The 17,341-nt window shown below is 42.3% G+C and overlaps 1 protein-coding gene across 1 annotated transcript in view; it reads right to left on the reverse strand.

Annotated features, from left to right (window-relative positions):
* Positions 1–2,236: 2,236 nt before the first annotated feature.
* Positions 2,237–17,341, reverse strand: part of TSPAN5 (tetraspanin 5) — a 125,635-nt gene continuing 110,530 nt past the window's right edge. Inside the window, exons 5-8 of the mRNA XM_075285899.1 lie at positions 14,962–15,087; positions 14,245–14,292; positions 13,597–13,713; positions 2,237–7,103 (exon numbers count right to left, since the gene is read on the reverse strand). Coding sequence (XP_075142000.1) covers positions 7,038–7,103; positions 13,597–13,713; positions 14,245–14,292; positions 14,962–15,087 — 357 coding nt within the window. The 3' untranslated portion in view covers positions 2,237–7,037. The remainder of the gene's footprint in view (positions 7,104–13,596; positions 13,714–14,244; positions 14,293–14,961; positions 15,088–17,341) is intronic.

Below are 17,341 nucleotides of genomic sequence, written 5' to 3' on the forward strand. Positions count from 1 at the left end.
TAAAATTGAAGGCATATGCTTAAGGATCAGCTTGTTTTCAAGTGTGATCACTGTCGCCCCTTCATTGTATATCTGCAATGTCGGCGCTGTCCATATTCAGTATGCCATATTTTCCATAGCAGCTGTTTTGACCATTGTATTGTTTCCGATTCAAATAAATGCTGCTATAAAATACCATATTCTCCATACTCCGTGGAGGGGCCACTTGAGGACAATGTATAATCATGTTGTGCTGACTTAGAGGAAGGTAAATATCCTGATGTAGTGGTTGACAAATGCCTCATATTGGGGGGAATAAAACCTTCTTGACTACAAATATGGCAATCAGAAAAATCTCTAGATCCATCTCCAGAAATATAATACCCATGACTTATAATCAGCTGCGTTAACTAGGAAGATGCCGAAGACCCTGACTGACCCCCCCCCCCCCCCCTGCACGCTCTATTATGCCCCGTGCTCACAGTATTATGCCCCATAGTGGCCCCTGCACACACTATTACGCCGTAAAGTGGCCCCTGCACTTAATATTATGCCCCATCATGGCCCCTGCACTTAATATTACGCCCCATAGTGGCCCCTATACACAGTATTTTGCACCATTGTGAACAGCCATGAACAATTATTATACTCTGGGGTCTTTTCAGGCAACATGAAAAACACTGTCACTTACCTATCTCCGCTGCAGTCCTCAGTGGTAGACGCAGGTCCCGGTCATGTGACGTCATGGACATCAGACAACTAGGCTAGAAGCCTACCCAGAGAGGTAAGCAACACTATTTTTTATGTTCCCTTACCTCTCCTGGGCCTCCGATCATTATACTCGGGGGTTTGAAAAGACCCCCGAGTATAATAATAATGTTTGTGGGGCTTGCGGCGTCACTTACCAATCCCGACCCCTGCCAGGTAAGTAAATAGGGCCTATTAAGAAAAAAAACTCTGCAGTAGTTATGCCCTGCTTGTAATATTACTTTTAAGACATGCATATACCAATATGACAATATGTCTAGTTCAAACACTAAGAGCACTTTTACATGGTCAGTATCTTATATCAGTATTTGTAAATCATGTATCCAAAATCAGAAACTATTGTAATTTATCTCTATAAGTCTCAGATTAGTGAAGCAGCCCAAGGTAAGGCATTATGTTGTCTTTACAGTTTAACAGGTTGTGTGTTTGTCACGCCTGTGCTCAGATTGGCAGACAGATGCAGGAAGAGCTTGGCTTTGTCCTGCTTTGACCTGTCTGTAGCGCTTTACAAGTAATCATTTACATGCATTATATGTCCCAGACTCAATTATAATGTTACTGCGTGTTCACGCAGAAAGTAATAGAAGTGGTTTTATCTACTCTTTGTCATGTCATTTAGATTCCGCCCAGAAGGTATATACAAATTATATAGACAACAGGCGGTGCACGTAGGTCTGACGCCTTCGGAATGAAGAAAATCACAGAAACAACACAGACATTTTACAAGCTTTTAATTTCTATATTTCCACAAAAAAAGCTGTATGATAAAACCTGAGGCAAACGGGGGAGATTCTCCAAATTTACTCGTAATAACACTCACTCTAGGCTCACAACTGCATTTGGTTTTCGGGACCCAAACAGCTTAAAAATATCACTCTGTTTATGTTTGACCTCTCAAAAGAGTTGATATATTATTTTTTTTCTGCATAACTGCTCAATTTTGCTTGCATCTTGATTGCGGTGGGAAGCCATTTCACAAACCGGACCAAAATGCGCCTGCTGCGGCTAGCCAAGACTGTCGTGGCTTCCGATGGTAGCAGCTTTCCGCTCCGAACTAGGCCCAAATAAATGGGCCTAGTCCAGAGGAATTGTTTTGACGCGGACGCCACGGCGCTTTCCGCTGTGGAATCCGTGTCAAGATAGGGCAGGTTGCAGGAAACGACCGGCTCCCATTGAATTCCGCGTCAAAATCCGGACCAAATAACTACATGTGAACTAGCTCTAACTTATGAAGATCAGAAAATCACAGCTGGGACTGTGCAGGGATATAGATGAATGTGTATGAATGTTGATATTACCAATGTGCATTTCTGTTGTCAGGACACAGAATTGTGGGGGTTTTGTTGTTGTTCTCCTTGCACCTGTCACCAGCAGTAGAACAGCTGCTGTGAAGCTAATGGTCCTGCAAGCGAAACACAAGGAAGAACTAAAACATTTATCTGCATTGCAATGAAGCCTGTGACACATGAACAAATAACACAAGACGGGACACACTACATCTTGTCTTTATTTTGTATATTTAATTACAACTATTAACAATCCCAGGCTGCACTGGATGCCTGGTCCTTTAAAAACTGTACAGTTGTACTTTCATTGTGTCAAAGTGGTAGAAAAACATCCATCGCCCTCAAAGAAGTGAGAACATTCTGAAGGACTCACAGTAGGATTAACAAGTGATAAATAACTGTACATGTTATATAACTGTATAAAACAGAGCTAAATAACTGGCAGTCCTAAAATCAAGTCTAAAATAATTCATCCATGGTGCTTGGGTAGTCATGGTTTCTTCAAGAGGATCCTTCACTTTTCATTTTACAAGTCTTGTGCATACAGTCAATAATATAAGGACATAGAAAACTGTGACATACATAGAATAATAAAGGCCCTTCATTATGGTGCAGAATATTAGCACCAAGGACTGACGGGTCAGCTAGTTGTTTCCCCCTCTACGACTCTTCAGTTCCTCACTCTTTTATTTGCCTTTCAGTTCCTCTAGGGCAGAGAATACAGAATACAGCAAAGGTTCTCACTTCCCAGTAACAACAGGGATGGGACAAAGCAGGGCTGGGCCCTTGTTATTCACAGGCACCACAGTAGCCATATGTTCTGTTTTTCCATACTGGGAAGTGAACACAGAATTTATTCCTTAGCTTGAAAGATACTTTACCCACTTCTCATCACTGGCATTTTGGGATGCCATTAAAATGTCACTTGTTTTTTTTCTTTAATATTGTACAGGTAGGTGTATTTGGAGGATTTTTGTAATACATTTGGGTACATATATTAAAAACTGGCTCCAAAGTCTTTCACTAAGGCCTGGTTCACATCTGCAGTTGGTATTCCGTTCAGGAAGTCCGCATGGGGACCCCACAAACGGAATACTGAATGCATTAGTGGCAAGTGGTGAGCTTATGAAAGCCCTCGGACCCCATAGAGTATAATGGGGTCCGTGTGTTTTCCGTGCGGTGTCTGCACGGAACATACGGACACAATAGTACTTCATGAACTACTTTACTGTCCGCATGACTCGTGCGGACTCTGTGCGGAAAGCACACGGACCCCATTATAGTCTATGAGGTCCATGTGCTTTCACTGCTCACTTGCTTGTCAATGCGTTCAGTATTCTGTTCAGGGGGACCCCATGTGGACTCCCCAAACGAAATACCGAATGCAGATGTGAACCAGGCCTATCAATGCCCTATACTTTACAAACTGACTATCACTACAGTTTTCCTACTTCTATTCTTTCTCCACTGTATATATAATTTATTTCACTGTCACTGCCTATCACCTGCTGTTACTTCTGATCTCGCTCTCCTCTTGACACATCCATCTACTCGCTCATTACCTAGTGCCAGAAAGGGCGACAGATCTGTGCTGTTAGCGATCACATATAACAGTAAGTGTTGGTCAGAGACTGTAAAATTCGAAGAGTGTGGGGGTAGAGGCTGAAGTCCCCTTCCTCTACTGACTTTTCAACTATTGGTCACGCGGCCTACTCTGCTCTCCTATATGGACCTGTAGCAGGAGTAGAGTAGAATTTATGGGGGCATTCACACGGAGTTTCCGTGCACTGATTCTGACACGGAACTCGAAAAAAAAAAGCCTCCCATTGATTTCAATTGGCACTGCACGGAAAACGGAACCCATTGAAGTCAATGGGAGGCTCTGACACGTCAGAATCCATGCCAAAATACTCCGTGTGAATGCCCTTATGACATCACAGATAGCTAGAGCGGTGGCTGGGGAAACTGAACAAGAGGACTTCCAGAATTCTATTGCACTCTCCAAACTAAGAATGGGGGTGATATGGAATCAGTGTATATATTAATATAATAGTAATCTTATCCAGTGCAGGGAATGTACCGGTAAGCTTTATTTTTCTCTGCATTTCCCCTTTAAATAGAGATGAGCTGCAATTCACTTTTTAGCTCTGTTCAACCCTTAGAAATATTTTAAGACAGTGTTAATAGGTCCCCTTTAATTATCAAGCTAATGAGAAAAAATTCTCAGCATTTTTTTTCTCCATCATTAGTGTATATCAAAATAACTTGGTATGCAAAATCCTTCACAGACAGAACACTGGATTTGTGGATACAAAAAATTTGCAATTTTGAAATCTGCAGCACGACTTAAAATACATGCAGATATTTTTTTTACATCATGTGAACATGTATTTTAAAAATCCTATTCACATGCATGCGGTATCTTCAGTACAAACTGTAGTGTGTGAAACAGTGTCTTTAAATGACAGTCTTATTATTGTACATAGCTGAATTTGTCATGAAATTATTTTTCTTTACTAGTTTATAGAATATAATGGGAGAATTGAGTCCCCTAAAATTCTCTTAACGTGCACCTATCAGGTGATCCCTGCACACATGATGGAAATATCATGGAGGGAGAACAATTGAGCTCTGTCAGGTAAAGGATTATGTGGTTTGCAGCTAAATTTTGGTGTTTAAGGCAGAATAAATCTTGATAGGACTAGGAGAGACAGCAAGGGTCCTGTATACTCCATCCACACGCAGGGATTGACACCTTTGCCTGTATCAGTGGGTGCACACAAAAGTCTGCCAGTCGCTAAGCAAGGTACACCAGACTCTTGCCATCTCTCTTAGGAGTCCTGTCAGGATTTACTCTGCATTGTACTGAGGAATACTGCTGTAAATCCTCTAATCCTGTATGTCACAGAACTCCACTCCTCTATCACACCCGGCTCTTAGATGAGGGAGTAGAAATCGTCTGAAGGATCTCTTTAAATCAGTGAAGCCGCTTCACACAATGTATCCTAATGGGGGAATACGGAGTAACAATATTGAAGAAATCAATATGAGCAAATTTAGATCTCTCTGATTATAGTCATTGTATTAAAAATCATGCAATAGTTTCACCTGCAGTACTAAGTAAAAGCACAGAAAACATCCTCAGCTACAGACCATTTCTCCAATATGGCAAATAGAGCATCAATAATAGTAACTAGAATACGTTGAAAATTCTGCGTGTTAGGTTAAGGCCCCACGAGTCGTATCGGCAGCACTAAAGCGCTGCGGGAAGAACCGCTGCGTGAACGCATTGCGGTTCTTTCCGCAGCGCTTTTAAGAGAAAGTTCACAGAGTTTTCCTCTGCGGACTTTCTCTTAACATTATATCTACGGGAAAGCCGCCAGCATTTCTGTAGATATAATTGACACGCTGCGATTTGCAAAGCCGCAACGGCTTTGCAAATTGCAGCGTGATCGTGCTGCGATCTTTTCTGCAAAGTGGGGATGGGATTCGCACTTTGCCTGCACTGTACAACGTCGCGATTTTTCCTGCAGCATCTCCGCTGCGAGCAAATTGCAGCGTTTCCAGTCCGTGGGGCCCCGGCCTAAAGCTGAGAAGATTTATGGATATCCACTTTGGGGTGGAACATGTTATACAGGTTGATAAACATGGCTGCGTTTCTCTCAGAGTAGATTTGGAGGCTGTCTACCAATATTTGGACATCCGGTTTTTGTGACATCTCCTCTGCTTCTGACAGTGCGACTGCTAGACTGGTCTCAGGAAACCCTCAACTACTATAACTGACTTTGATAAAAGTGAGTTCTGCCACTGGCTAAAGCTGGCATCTGGCCATTGTCATATTAGACTAAACTGGCAAAGTGGCATAAGATTAGCTGTTACCAGAGAATACACATTATGGCTTCAGTATACAGTAGTCTGCCGCCAGTCTTCACATGGGTAAGGTCTGCAATGAGGAGTCTGTCATTTATGTCATCCATTAGAGCAGCAGTAGTCACTGACCCAGGAGGCCATCATGTTGCCAGGCAACCTAAAGTTAAGTGTGATTTTATGTTTTCTATAAAAATGTACTTGAGATTTTTTCTATCCATCACAGTAGGATACCGATTCACAAGGAAATGCATTTGATATGTCAGATATTAGCATCAAAGGCCTTTGAAGACTTAAATAATGAATTCAGCGTTTTCCTTTTTATTCTCTGTCAAACATTACTACGCCAACCTCAAGTGAGTCAAATACTCAAAAATGAATCCTTTATCAAACAGTGATGTGTGTTTTCCCTCAGATTGTCTGTATTCCATCTAACAAAGTTGCATCTTAGTGAATATTTCTGTGTGAAGGTAGGACATGTACGGATAGAAAGACAGGCACAATGATCACATAAGCACATAGCTGTTCTTGCCATTGGTGAATTGTTACACTGCATAAAACACCATCAAAAGCACAGACGATTTGTGATGTGCGGAGTCTCTGATCTAATGGGGTGCGTATTAGCCACTAGCCATGATACCAAGTGCCAGTTTTCTCACGCTCAGTCTATTAAACTAGACTGTAAACTTAGAAACAACATCTGAATTGCTGACATCTCATGTAGTATTTACAGAGGGTGTTATCATGGTAAACATCCTAGGTCAACATCTGACTGTTGTGCTATCAATAATACATCTGCCATAATGTGTGCATTCATTGTGTGCCGCAGGATGGTGAGACGATGTCTTTTCACGTATATTCTGTAGACCTTACCACATGCAGTCAACAACATAATAAAGCTCTGGGATTGTTCGCGTTCACAATCACCTCTCTGTAAAAAGTTCTAATGCTTTGTTGCATGGAAAAGATCCGAGCTATTAGCTTGTGCCATTAGTTATGAAAAAAGCCGCCAAGGAATTCTACATCGCTCAAAAATGAGATGTGAACATTCTTGGCCCCGAACCACAGGATCGAGCTGCCAGGCTGAGTATCTGCTTCCAGTGTCTTCTACTGAGCTTGGTCTCTACACGAATAGCTTTACCAACTGGCCCTGACAGCTTCAATGTCACTCACCAAATTCTGAGCCAGACATATGCCAAATATCTGTGGGAGAAAATTGAAATGTTTGTAAGTGAACCAAAAACATATAATTCATTGATAAACTATCTGTATGTACAGTATCTCTTATTTATACAACGCCCAGATATCTCCCTACAGATGTACAACCTGCACAGTACTGCTGACAGTATGCTGGTGTACTACTGTAGGTGCTGCAGACTGTTACCATTGGGAAATCTCACAGTGCACTGATGCAAATATAAAACAGAACAGTTATTCATTCTGTTATAACAATGATCCCTTATAAAACACCATAAATTGGTAATCACTCTTTAAATATGACACAATTGGTTGTCAAGATACAATATAGGTAACATTGCATATGGTGGCAACAGCTGACATCTAACCCAAATAGAGGTACCCTATACATGTCTGTCAAAGAATAAATGTAACGGTCTTACCAGGATCTGATGGCAGTAGGAACCATGGTGTAGAGGGTTCAGCACAAGAGCAGAAAAATTCCCTATAGTTTACCCTGAATTGCTGACCCTTAATCCCCAAATTGCTCCCACCCTTACAAGGGCAGTACCAAGCTGTCCCTGTGCAGACCCTCTTAAATCCCATGCTACCATTGTCACTACATGGGAGTCATGTCAGTTAGCTCTCAGAAGATATGGGCTTAGTCTGTCTTGTCCTACTACTATAGGCAGGCGATGTTTTGTATGGATTTTGTCTTTTTCACACAATAGTTTCCTGAAGTCCCCTGATGATTGGTGCATTACTGTACCAGGAAACGCGTAGGGTATATTGGAATGAACATGCATGCTTATAGTGAAGGGATCAATGACTAAATCCAAAGTTATCAAGAGTAGCTGTTGAAATAAGGGATCACAACATTTTTTTGTGTTTTGCCCTAGTTCTTATGACCAATTAAGTGTCTATCTATCTATCTATCTATCTATCTATCTATCTATCGTGCAAAAGACATAAACATGTCTTGAACTTTTTATCCTTACAGAAGTAGCCATGCCCACATCCTACTAATGTGGCCAGAGGACCCATGTGGGACACCTTGATACTACATGAAAGAACACAGCTGCTGGTGGTCTGTCACCATGTGACTTATTCCAGGGGACTGATGACTAATGCATTTCTTTGCAGCAGCTATTTTGTAATTCACATACTGCAGTGAACAAAGAGAATTTGATGTATAAGATGTGTTATAACTCTGGCATTCATCCATGCCCAGATGTAGCAGACTCAGAGCCCAGTCTCACGGCTCACACTAGAGTTATGTTTCTTGCCATTGGGAAGCCACTAAACTTGACTACGAACTGACAAGAAAATTACAGTAATTGAATTTCGTAAAGCTCTTTATGATATGCGAGTGATATATAAATTTTGATAAGTGATGATAAAAGACCTGAATATGGAAACAATAATGAATGTTTAATTTAAGAAAACTCCAGACTAAGACCCAATTACCGATTAGCATAACTCCTAATGCACAGGGTCAATGGTGCCCGCGGCTACAGAGTAGCTCAGCCACGAACTTCATTCTTTATGGCAACAGGCTATTATGCAAAGAGTATCCCTTCTATTTGCAATGGAAGGGGAATAAGGAAAACGATTGAAAAATGGAACATCTACTTTTATAGTTTATAAATATATATGTCTCCTATTGAGTTCAGCCTAAATCCTGTGAGCTCCTTCTCGTGGCACCTGCAGTCAGCTAGAATTATATCATTTAAAGGGAACAGGGATTAAATTTCTACTTGGCGGAGTCCAACTGCTCAGACGCCCACTTATCATGAAAACACGTTTCATTTGTACCTAAATCCGAATGGAAAAGCGGTTACGCTGGTGTTCATCTCTAAGGGACTGCTGAAAAAAGCCATGTACATCTCTCAGCAAACTCCAGCAATTAGAGATAAATGAAGCAGCAGTATAGCAGTACACCCACTACTCCATGCAGATGGGGTGCAAAGTACCACTGTTCTCATGGTTAATAGAGTTACAAGAAGCCATAGCCCAATGATTAGACTTATTCTCTATTCTGTTAATGCGTAGAGAACAAGAACCAAAAGTCTGTAGTAAGGAGGAGACGCACTCACTGGTAATGATATAACACAAGAACTGGGATAGCCAAAAATAGGACCTTTATTGAGGTAGATAAAACAGCACAATGCGTTTCGGGCCATAGCGGGCCCTTTTTCAAGTGCAAATATGAAGGTCAAGTCAGGCCAGACGCATCTCTCCTCCTCCTTACTATGGACTTTTGGTTCTTGTTCTCTACGCATTCCTCTTCCGGTTATCCGGTATACCATCAGATCCACTGCCACTCTCACCTGGATGCTAAAAAAAGCCATCAAAGGGGTTGTGACTACTCACAACCCTATCAGGTGAGAGGCCAACTGGTTATTTCATTGTTCTTTACTAGAGATGAGCGAACACTAAAATGTTCGAGGTTCGAAATTCGATTCGAACAGCCGCTCACTGTTCGAGTGTTCGAATGGGTTTCGAACCCCATTATAGTCTATGGGGAACATAAACTCGTTAAGGGGGAAACCCAAATTCGTGTCTGGAGGGTCACCAAGTCCACTATGACACCCCAGGAAATGATACCAACACCCTGGAATGACACTGGGACAGCAGGGGAAGCATGTCTGGGGGCATAAAAGTCACTTTATTTCATGGAAATCCCTGTCAGTTTGCGATTTTCGCAAGCTAACTTTTCCCCATAGAAATGCATTGGCCAGTGCTGATTGGCCAGAGTACGGAACTCGACCAATCAGCGCTGGCTCTGCTGGAGGAGGCGGAGTCTAAGATAGCTCCACACCAGTCTCCATTCAGGTCCGACCTTAGACTCCGCCTCCTCCGGCAGAGCCAGCGCTGATTGGCCGAAGGCTGGCCAATGCATTCCTATGCAAATGCAGACTTAGCAGTGCTGAGTCAGTTTTGCTCAACTACACATCTGATGCACACTCGGCACTGCTACATCAGATGTAGCAATCTGATGTAGCAGAGCCGAGGGTGCACTAGAACCCCTGTGCAAACTCAGTTCACGCTAATAGAATGCATTGGCCAGCGCTGATTGGCCAATGCATTCTATTAGCCCGATGAAGTAGAGCTGAATGTGTGTGCTAAGCACACACATTCAGCACTGCTTCATCAAGCCAATACAATGCATTAGCCAGTGCTGATTGGCCAGAGTACGGAATTCGGCCAATCAGCGCTGGCCAATGCATTCTATTAGCCCGATGAAGTAGAGCTGAATGTGTGTGCTAAGCACACACATTCAGCACTGCTTCATCAAGCCAATACAATGCATTAGCCAGTGCTGATTGGCCAGAGTACGGAATTCGGCCAATCAGCGCTGGCCAATGCATTCTATTAGCCCGATGAAGTAGAGCTGAATGTGTGTGCTAAGCACACACATTCAGCACTGCTTCATCAAGCCAATACAATGCATTAGCCAGTGCTGATTGGCCAGAGTACGGAATTCGGCCAATCAGCGCTGGCTCTGCTGGAGGAGGCGGAGTCTAAGGTCGGACCTGAATGGAGACTGGTGTGGAGCGATCTTAGACTCCGCCTCCTCCAGCAGAGCCAGCGCTGATTGGCCGAATTCCGTACTCTGGCCAATCAGCACTGGCTAATGCATTGTATTGGCGTGATGAAGCAGTGCTGAATGTGTGTGCTTAGCACACACATTCAGCTCTACTTCATCGGGCTAATAGAATGCATTGGCCAGCGCTGATTGGCCGAATTCCGTACTCTGGCCAATCAGTGCTGGCCAATGCATTCTATTAGCTTGATGAAGCAGAGTGTGCACAAGGGTTCAAGCGCACCCTCGGCTCTGATGTAGCAGAGCCGAGGCTGCACAAGGGTTCAAGCGCACCCTCGGCTCTGATGTAGGAGAGCCGAGGGTGCACTTGAACCCTTGTGCAGCCTCGGCTCTGCTACATCAGAGCCGAGGGTGCGCTTGAACCCTTGTGCACACTCTGCTTCATCAAGCTAATAGAATGCATTGGCCAGCGCTGATTGGCCAATGTATTCTATTAGCCTGATGAAGTAGAGCTGAATGTGTGTGCTAAGCACACACATTCAGCTCTACTTCATCGGGCTAATAGAATGCATTGGCCAGCGCTGATTGGCCAGAGTACGGAACTCGACCAATCAGCGCTGGCTCTGCTGGAGGAGGCGGAGTCTAAGATCGCTCCACACCAGTCTCCATTCAGGTCCGACCTTAGACTCCGCCTCCTCCAGCAGAGCCAGCGCTGATTGGCCGAATTCCGTACTCTGGCCAATCAGCACTGGCTAATGCATTGTATTGGCGTGATGAAGCAGTGCTGAATGTGTGTGCTTAGCACACACATTCAGCTCTACTTCATCGGGCTAATAGAATGCATTGGCCAATCAGCGCTGGCCAATGCATTCTATTAGCGTGAACTGAGTTTGCACAGGGGTTCTAGTGCACCCTCGGCTCTGCTACATCAGATTGCTACATCTGATGTAGCAGTGCCGAGTGTGCATCAGATGTGTAGTTGAGCAAAACTGACTCAGCACTGCTAAGTCTCTGCATTCGCATAGGAATGCATTGGCCAGCCTTCGGCCAATCAGCGCTGGCTCTGCCGGAGGAGGCGGAGTCTAAGGTCGGACCTGAATGGAGACTGGTGTGGAGCGATCTTAGACTCCGCCTCCTCCAGCAGAGCCAGCGCTGATTGGTCGAGTTCCGTACTCTGGCCAATCAGCGCTGGCCAATGCATTCTATTAGCCCGATGAAGTAGAGCTGAATGTGTGTGCTTAGCACACACATTCAGCTCTACTTCATCAGGCTAATAGAATACATTGGCCAATCAGCGCTGGCCAATGCATTCTATTAGCTTGATGAAGCAGAGTGTGCACAAGGGTTCAAGCGCACCCTCGGCTCTGATGTAGCAGAGCTGAGGGTGCACAAGGGTTCAAGTGCACCCTCGGCTCTCCTACATCAGAGCCGAGGGTGCGCTTGAACCCTTGTGCAGCCTCGGCTCTGCTACATCAGAGCCGAGGGTGCGCTTGAACCCTTGTGCACACTCTGCTTCATCAAGCTAATAGAATGCATTGGCCAGCACTGATTGGCCAGAGTACGGAATTCGGCCAATCAGCGCTGGCCAATGCATCCCTATGGGAAAAAGTTTATCTCACAAAAATCACAATTACACACCCGATAGAGCCCCAAAAAGTTATTTTTAATAACATTCCCCCCTAAATAAAGGTTATCCCTAGCTATCCCTGCCTGTACAGCTATCCCTGTCTCATAGTCACAAAGTTCACATTCTCATATGACCCGGATTTGAAATCCACTATTCGTCTAAAATGGAGGTCACCTGATTTCGGCAGCCAATGACTTTTTCCAATTTTTTTCAATGCCCCCAGTGTCGTAGTTCCTGTCCCACCTCCCCTGCGCTGTTATTGGTGCAAAAAAGGCGCCAGGGAAGGTGGGAGGGGAATCGAATTTTGGCGCACTTTACCACGTGGTGTTCGATTCGATTCGAACATGGCGAACACCCTGATATCCGATCGAACATGTGTTCGATAGAACACTGTTCGCTCATCTCTATTCTTTACATCTCTACCATGTGTTATCCCAATACTGCACTCAGAGCGCTCGGTGTCTTGTTTTGTCTTTTGCTCTACACATCTATTCTGTTAATGGGGATCCATTGTATACATATACACATCCCTGTATATAGTAGATCCCTGTATAAAGGGAAGACATGGATCTATGTGTATATTTAAATTACTGTCCATATTCCCTGCTCTGTAGGTTGACAACATGGACCTGCTGCTTTATTTTTTTTAATTCTTTTTATATAACTCTTATAATATATTTCAAATACACTGTTTGTAAAGTTTTTGTGTAACAAAAACATAATTTTAAAATGTCAGATACTAACGCAGGACATAAAAAAAACAAACAAACATACTGTATAACTGGTTAGTTGGGTCAGCTAAATTTTCGTCATGCATCATAACATTTTTTACATTTTTATATGCTATATTTGGGGGGGGGGGGGTGTTAAGGGCTAAATACATGTTGATCCTGCCATTATAGATCGTCTGTAGGTGTAAAAAGGTCTGATGTAATCTTTTATAGTATCAGGCAATGAATATGCCCCATGGCTGTCTACACTTCCCTAACTCAGTCACCACTATGAAACTTTACATTAACTATAGTCAATAGCTGCAGTGACTATAGTGGATAAATCATCAGACTTGTACACAGGGAATAATCAGGGGTTACCACCCGCAGGGTACGGAGCTATATGTGGGGACTAGTGGATAGCATAATGGACAACAAGCAATGTTATACAGCCTACCTATGAGATTAACTAGCTTACATAGATGATACTGTGACAGCTTGCACTGGGAAATAAGTCTGCGCCATTCTGACATTGCAAGGGAGTGGGTTTATTGTACAGCTATAACTTAAGTATATCCTTAAAAACATAGTAACTCTTTAAATAGGAAATTAAATATAAGGACATCCTTTGCTTACCTGCAGTAATGCAATACCTATGAAAACCCCGGCTACAATGGTTAGATTATCTTGCAACCACTTCTCAAACTGAGGAACACAGCCCTTGGTATGAATTGTCGCTTGTTGGTCAAGTTCCTTTAGAAGAATAAAAAAATGCTTCTATGAAGTAATCCAAAGACATTTCGTCACTGTAAACATTGTACCTCCTTATAAGAAAAATCAGTGGATTAGGCCGAGACACATAAAATGCACAAACATGCCCACTATTAGAATGGAAGTAAATATAATAAAATACAAATATACTGCAGTTATAGAAATCTCACATATACATTACTGAGTGCTTGTCTATAGAGAAATTGTTAAAACAGTAGCCAAAGTAGATTGGTTTTGTAGCGACAGTGACGACAGAAAGTGCAGTCATATTTGTAGTCACCAGAAGTAATATCACTATATCGCTATTAAGCCCCCCAAACTTAAATAATAATATAATAATAATAATCAATTTTATTTCTATAGCGCCAACATATTCCACAGCGCTGTACAATTTGTAGGGTTCAAATACAGACAGAAAGATATATTACAAAGAAAGTCATTTCACACAATGGGACTGAGGGCCCTGCTCGCAAGAGCTTACAATCTATAAGCTAAGTAAAGACTCATACTTACTGACTTCTGCCTGACATCGTAGCCACATTGGGTGTTAATGACATCTTCCTATCAGAAATAGATAGAATTGGACATATTAATTTCAATAATGTAGGACACAAACTACATGTTGCCCACCAGTATCCCTCAGTATGTCCCATATTGGATAGGCATATTCAGAGATATTATTCTTTTGCGAAATACCACATCTGTACCAAAACTGTTTTCAGATTGTGGTGTGAAAAGGACATAGATAATCCTACCCATGATATTAGTTTACAGCTCTATTCACATATATGAAATTCATGGCTGAATTGTGTCCATAAAAAACGTAGAACGTGCTCTTGCTTTTGACAGATTGGAAACATAGGTCTATTTTTATAGAAAAAAAGCATGCAAAGTGGGATGATGAAAAACAGGACTGAGAATTAGCACATATGTGTGAATATATCTTAACTTACAGACATTATCTCCTCTTTGGCTTCATTCACACAAAGGTATTACTGGTCAGATATCACTGTGCATTATGATATGGTTCAGCATTCTTCAACAGCTGTCTTTTATCATCCATAATGCCGGTACCACTGACATATATACACTTAATACTAGGATAGTATATGAGAAAAGTAATGAAATACAAAGAATTCCCTTAGTAATATATATTTCATGCAGTCAGCGTTGTGAAAGAGTTATGGACGCTCTCTTATGAAGACTATGGGACTAATACTAGGAACCTACAGCAGGATCTTTAGTGCAGCAGGAGAATGGCACTCCGCAGCGCTCCCGACTGGCATTGGCATCTGTACAGTTGAAGTAAATATTCAGATTCCAGTCATCAGCTCCAAAAGCCCCACAGCACTGCCACTATGGACAGAAACAGAAATAAAATGGGAGAGATGCAATAAATTACTATCTTTACCATGTCGTGTAGTCAATCTGTTTCAATGGCATTATTCTTATTCTGCTGCATGATACAGAACATAAGCATAGACCCTGTACATCGACAAACAGAGTCCCTACAAGTCTATGTTACGGAGCCATGGGCGAGCTTATTATCTCCATATCGTGACATTATATCCATCTTATTGTGTTTCTTACAGAATTGAATCATTGATTTACACATCCCAAATGGACGTTGATAGGAACAATTGTGCCCCTAAATGTTCTTTATCAAACAAGAACAGAGCAAAAACTTATTTGTTGGCTAAATTCCGTATATAATCGAGTATAATCCGACCCGAATATAAGCCGCGGCCCCTAATTTTACCACAAAAAACTGGGAAAACTTATTGACTCGAGTATAAGCCTAGGGGGGAAATGCAGCAGCTACTGGAAAATTTCAAAAATTAAAAAGGCTGGAGTTTTTGGGTGCAGTAGATTCTGGGTGCTGGGAAAGGGGAGGGGGTGTTTTGGTTGTCTGTCTGCCCCTTCCCTGAGCCTGAGGACTGTTTTTTTTTTTCCCCCACTTGGAATTCAGTCTGGCTGAATATAGGGTATCTGCAGTGCTCCTATTAACCCCTTCCCGATGGAACAGGAGCACTGCAGGTACCCTGTATTCAGTAGACCGGGCACTTTCAGACACAGGGATACCTAATGTGTATGTGTTTCACAGTCATTTTCTACTTTTATATGTATTCTAGGGAAAGGAGTGATTTACAACTTTTATTTTTTTTAAATCTTTTGTTCCAACTATTTTATGGGAGATTCTATACATTAATATTGCGGCTGGTCATAGACCGCCCCCCCACCCCTTTTTTTTTGCTGACCCGAGTATAAGCCGAGGGGGGCTTATACTCAAGTATATACGGTACATCTTTGTATGTGGACATTGCATCTTTTCTGTAGTCCCTTGATGAAACACAGATATGTAGCAGAATGAGAGTATACCTGTCTGAAAGATTGTTCACATACAGTATCAATGATATACACGGAGTCTATAAACTACTGCAGATCATCATTGGTCAGAAGAACTGCCAGGGTAAAAGACTTTTACCATTTAAACCTGTAGAATTCATGGGCACACTGGGCAAATTTGTTGCGGCAAACTGTGGGGTGTACTCTGCTCTACTATAGTACAAAATCCACAGCGTAGGCTGCTGTAACAACTGGCATTACAAAAAATAGAAATCTCAAGAATTCTGCTGATTTTTATGCAGATTTGATGGAGATTTGTTTGTGTGAACATACTCTTAACGATAGACCTTGCCATTGCTGTATATGCCCTGAGTCTCGGCTTTACACATAATTTAATATCATTGCTTTCCTGAAATAATATGGTGCCTGGAGATAAACTGTATGTCCCCGGATTGTCCTAGCGCATGCAGACTTTTATTAGTCTATTCGGTGGATCCTAAATTATCCCGCACAAATAACAGATGCTAGCTGACAACTATTAATGGGAAGCCATTACAGTTCCCACAAGGGTTGTCACAAATCTTTATATTAACCCTGAAAGGCATATGGTTCTACTCTGTTACATTCTGTAACAATGCAGATTTATTTATTCTGGGAAACTAGGTGACAAGCCATAACGGCCACCATAAGTAGTTATCACCTAACAGTTGTCATCCATGTAGTAGACCAGAAGAATGGCTGAGAGGAAAATGTAAGTACTCCTCAGAGGCTCAGATATCCACCTTTTATGCAAGAATCTTTATTACTATTCTGAACAATTTAATATTAACTTAATGGACCGTGCATTAATATTCTACATTTGATTAACATTGACTATGTTGCCATGACATGTAACATCTTATCCTGATTATTTTTCTTTTCGATGTAACTAAAGCTCAGTTCACACTAAAAGTGACATCACTGGCCTGTGAAGATAAAAGGGTTGTACAGGATTAGAAAACACAGAAGCTTCTTCTTCTCAAGAAGTGATAGCTCAGCCCCAATGAACGAGACTGATCTGCAGCACTGCCCTGTGACTAAACGTTGTGATGTCATTTCTTAAAGGGATCCTATCATTCAAACACATTTTTCTCTCCCTAACACGTCGGAATAGCCTTAAGAAAGGCTATTCTTCTCCTACCTTTCGATGTCTTCTCCGCACCGCCATTTGCTTGAAATCCCTGTTTTTGTCGGTATGCAAATGAGTTGTTGGTATGCAAAAGAG

The sequence above is a fragment of the Leptodactylus fuscus genome, chromosome 1 (assembly GCF_031893055.1).
Source record: "Leptodactylus fuscus isolate aLepFus1 chromosome 1, aLepFus1.hap2, whole genome shotgun sequence".
NCBI lineage: Eukaryota > Metazoa > Chordata > Amphibia > Anura > Leptodactylidae > Leptodactylus > Leptodactylus fuscus.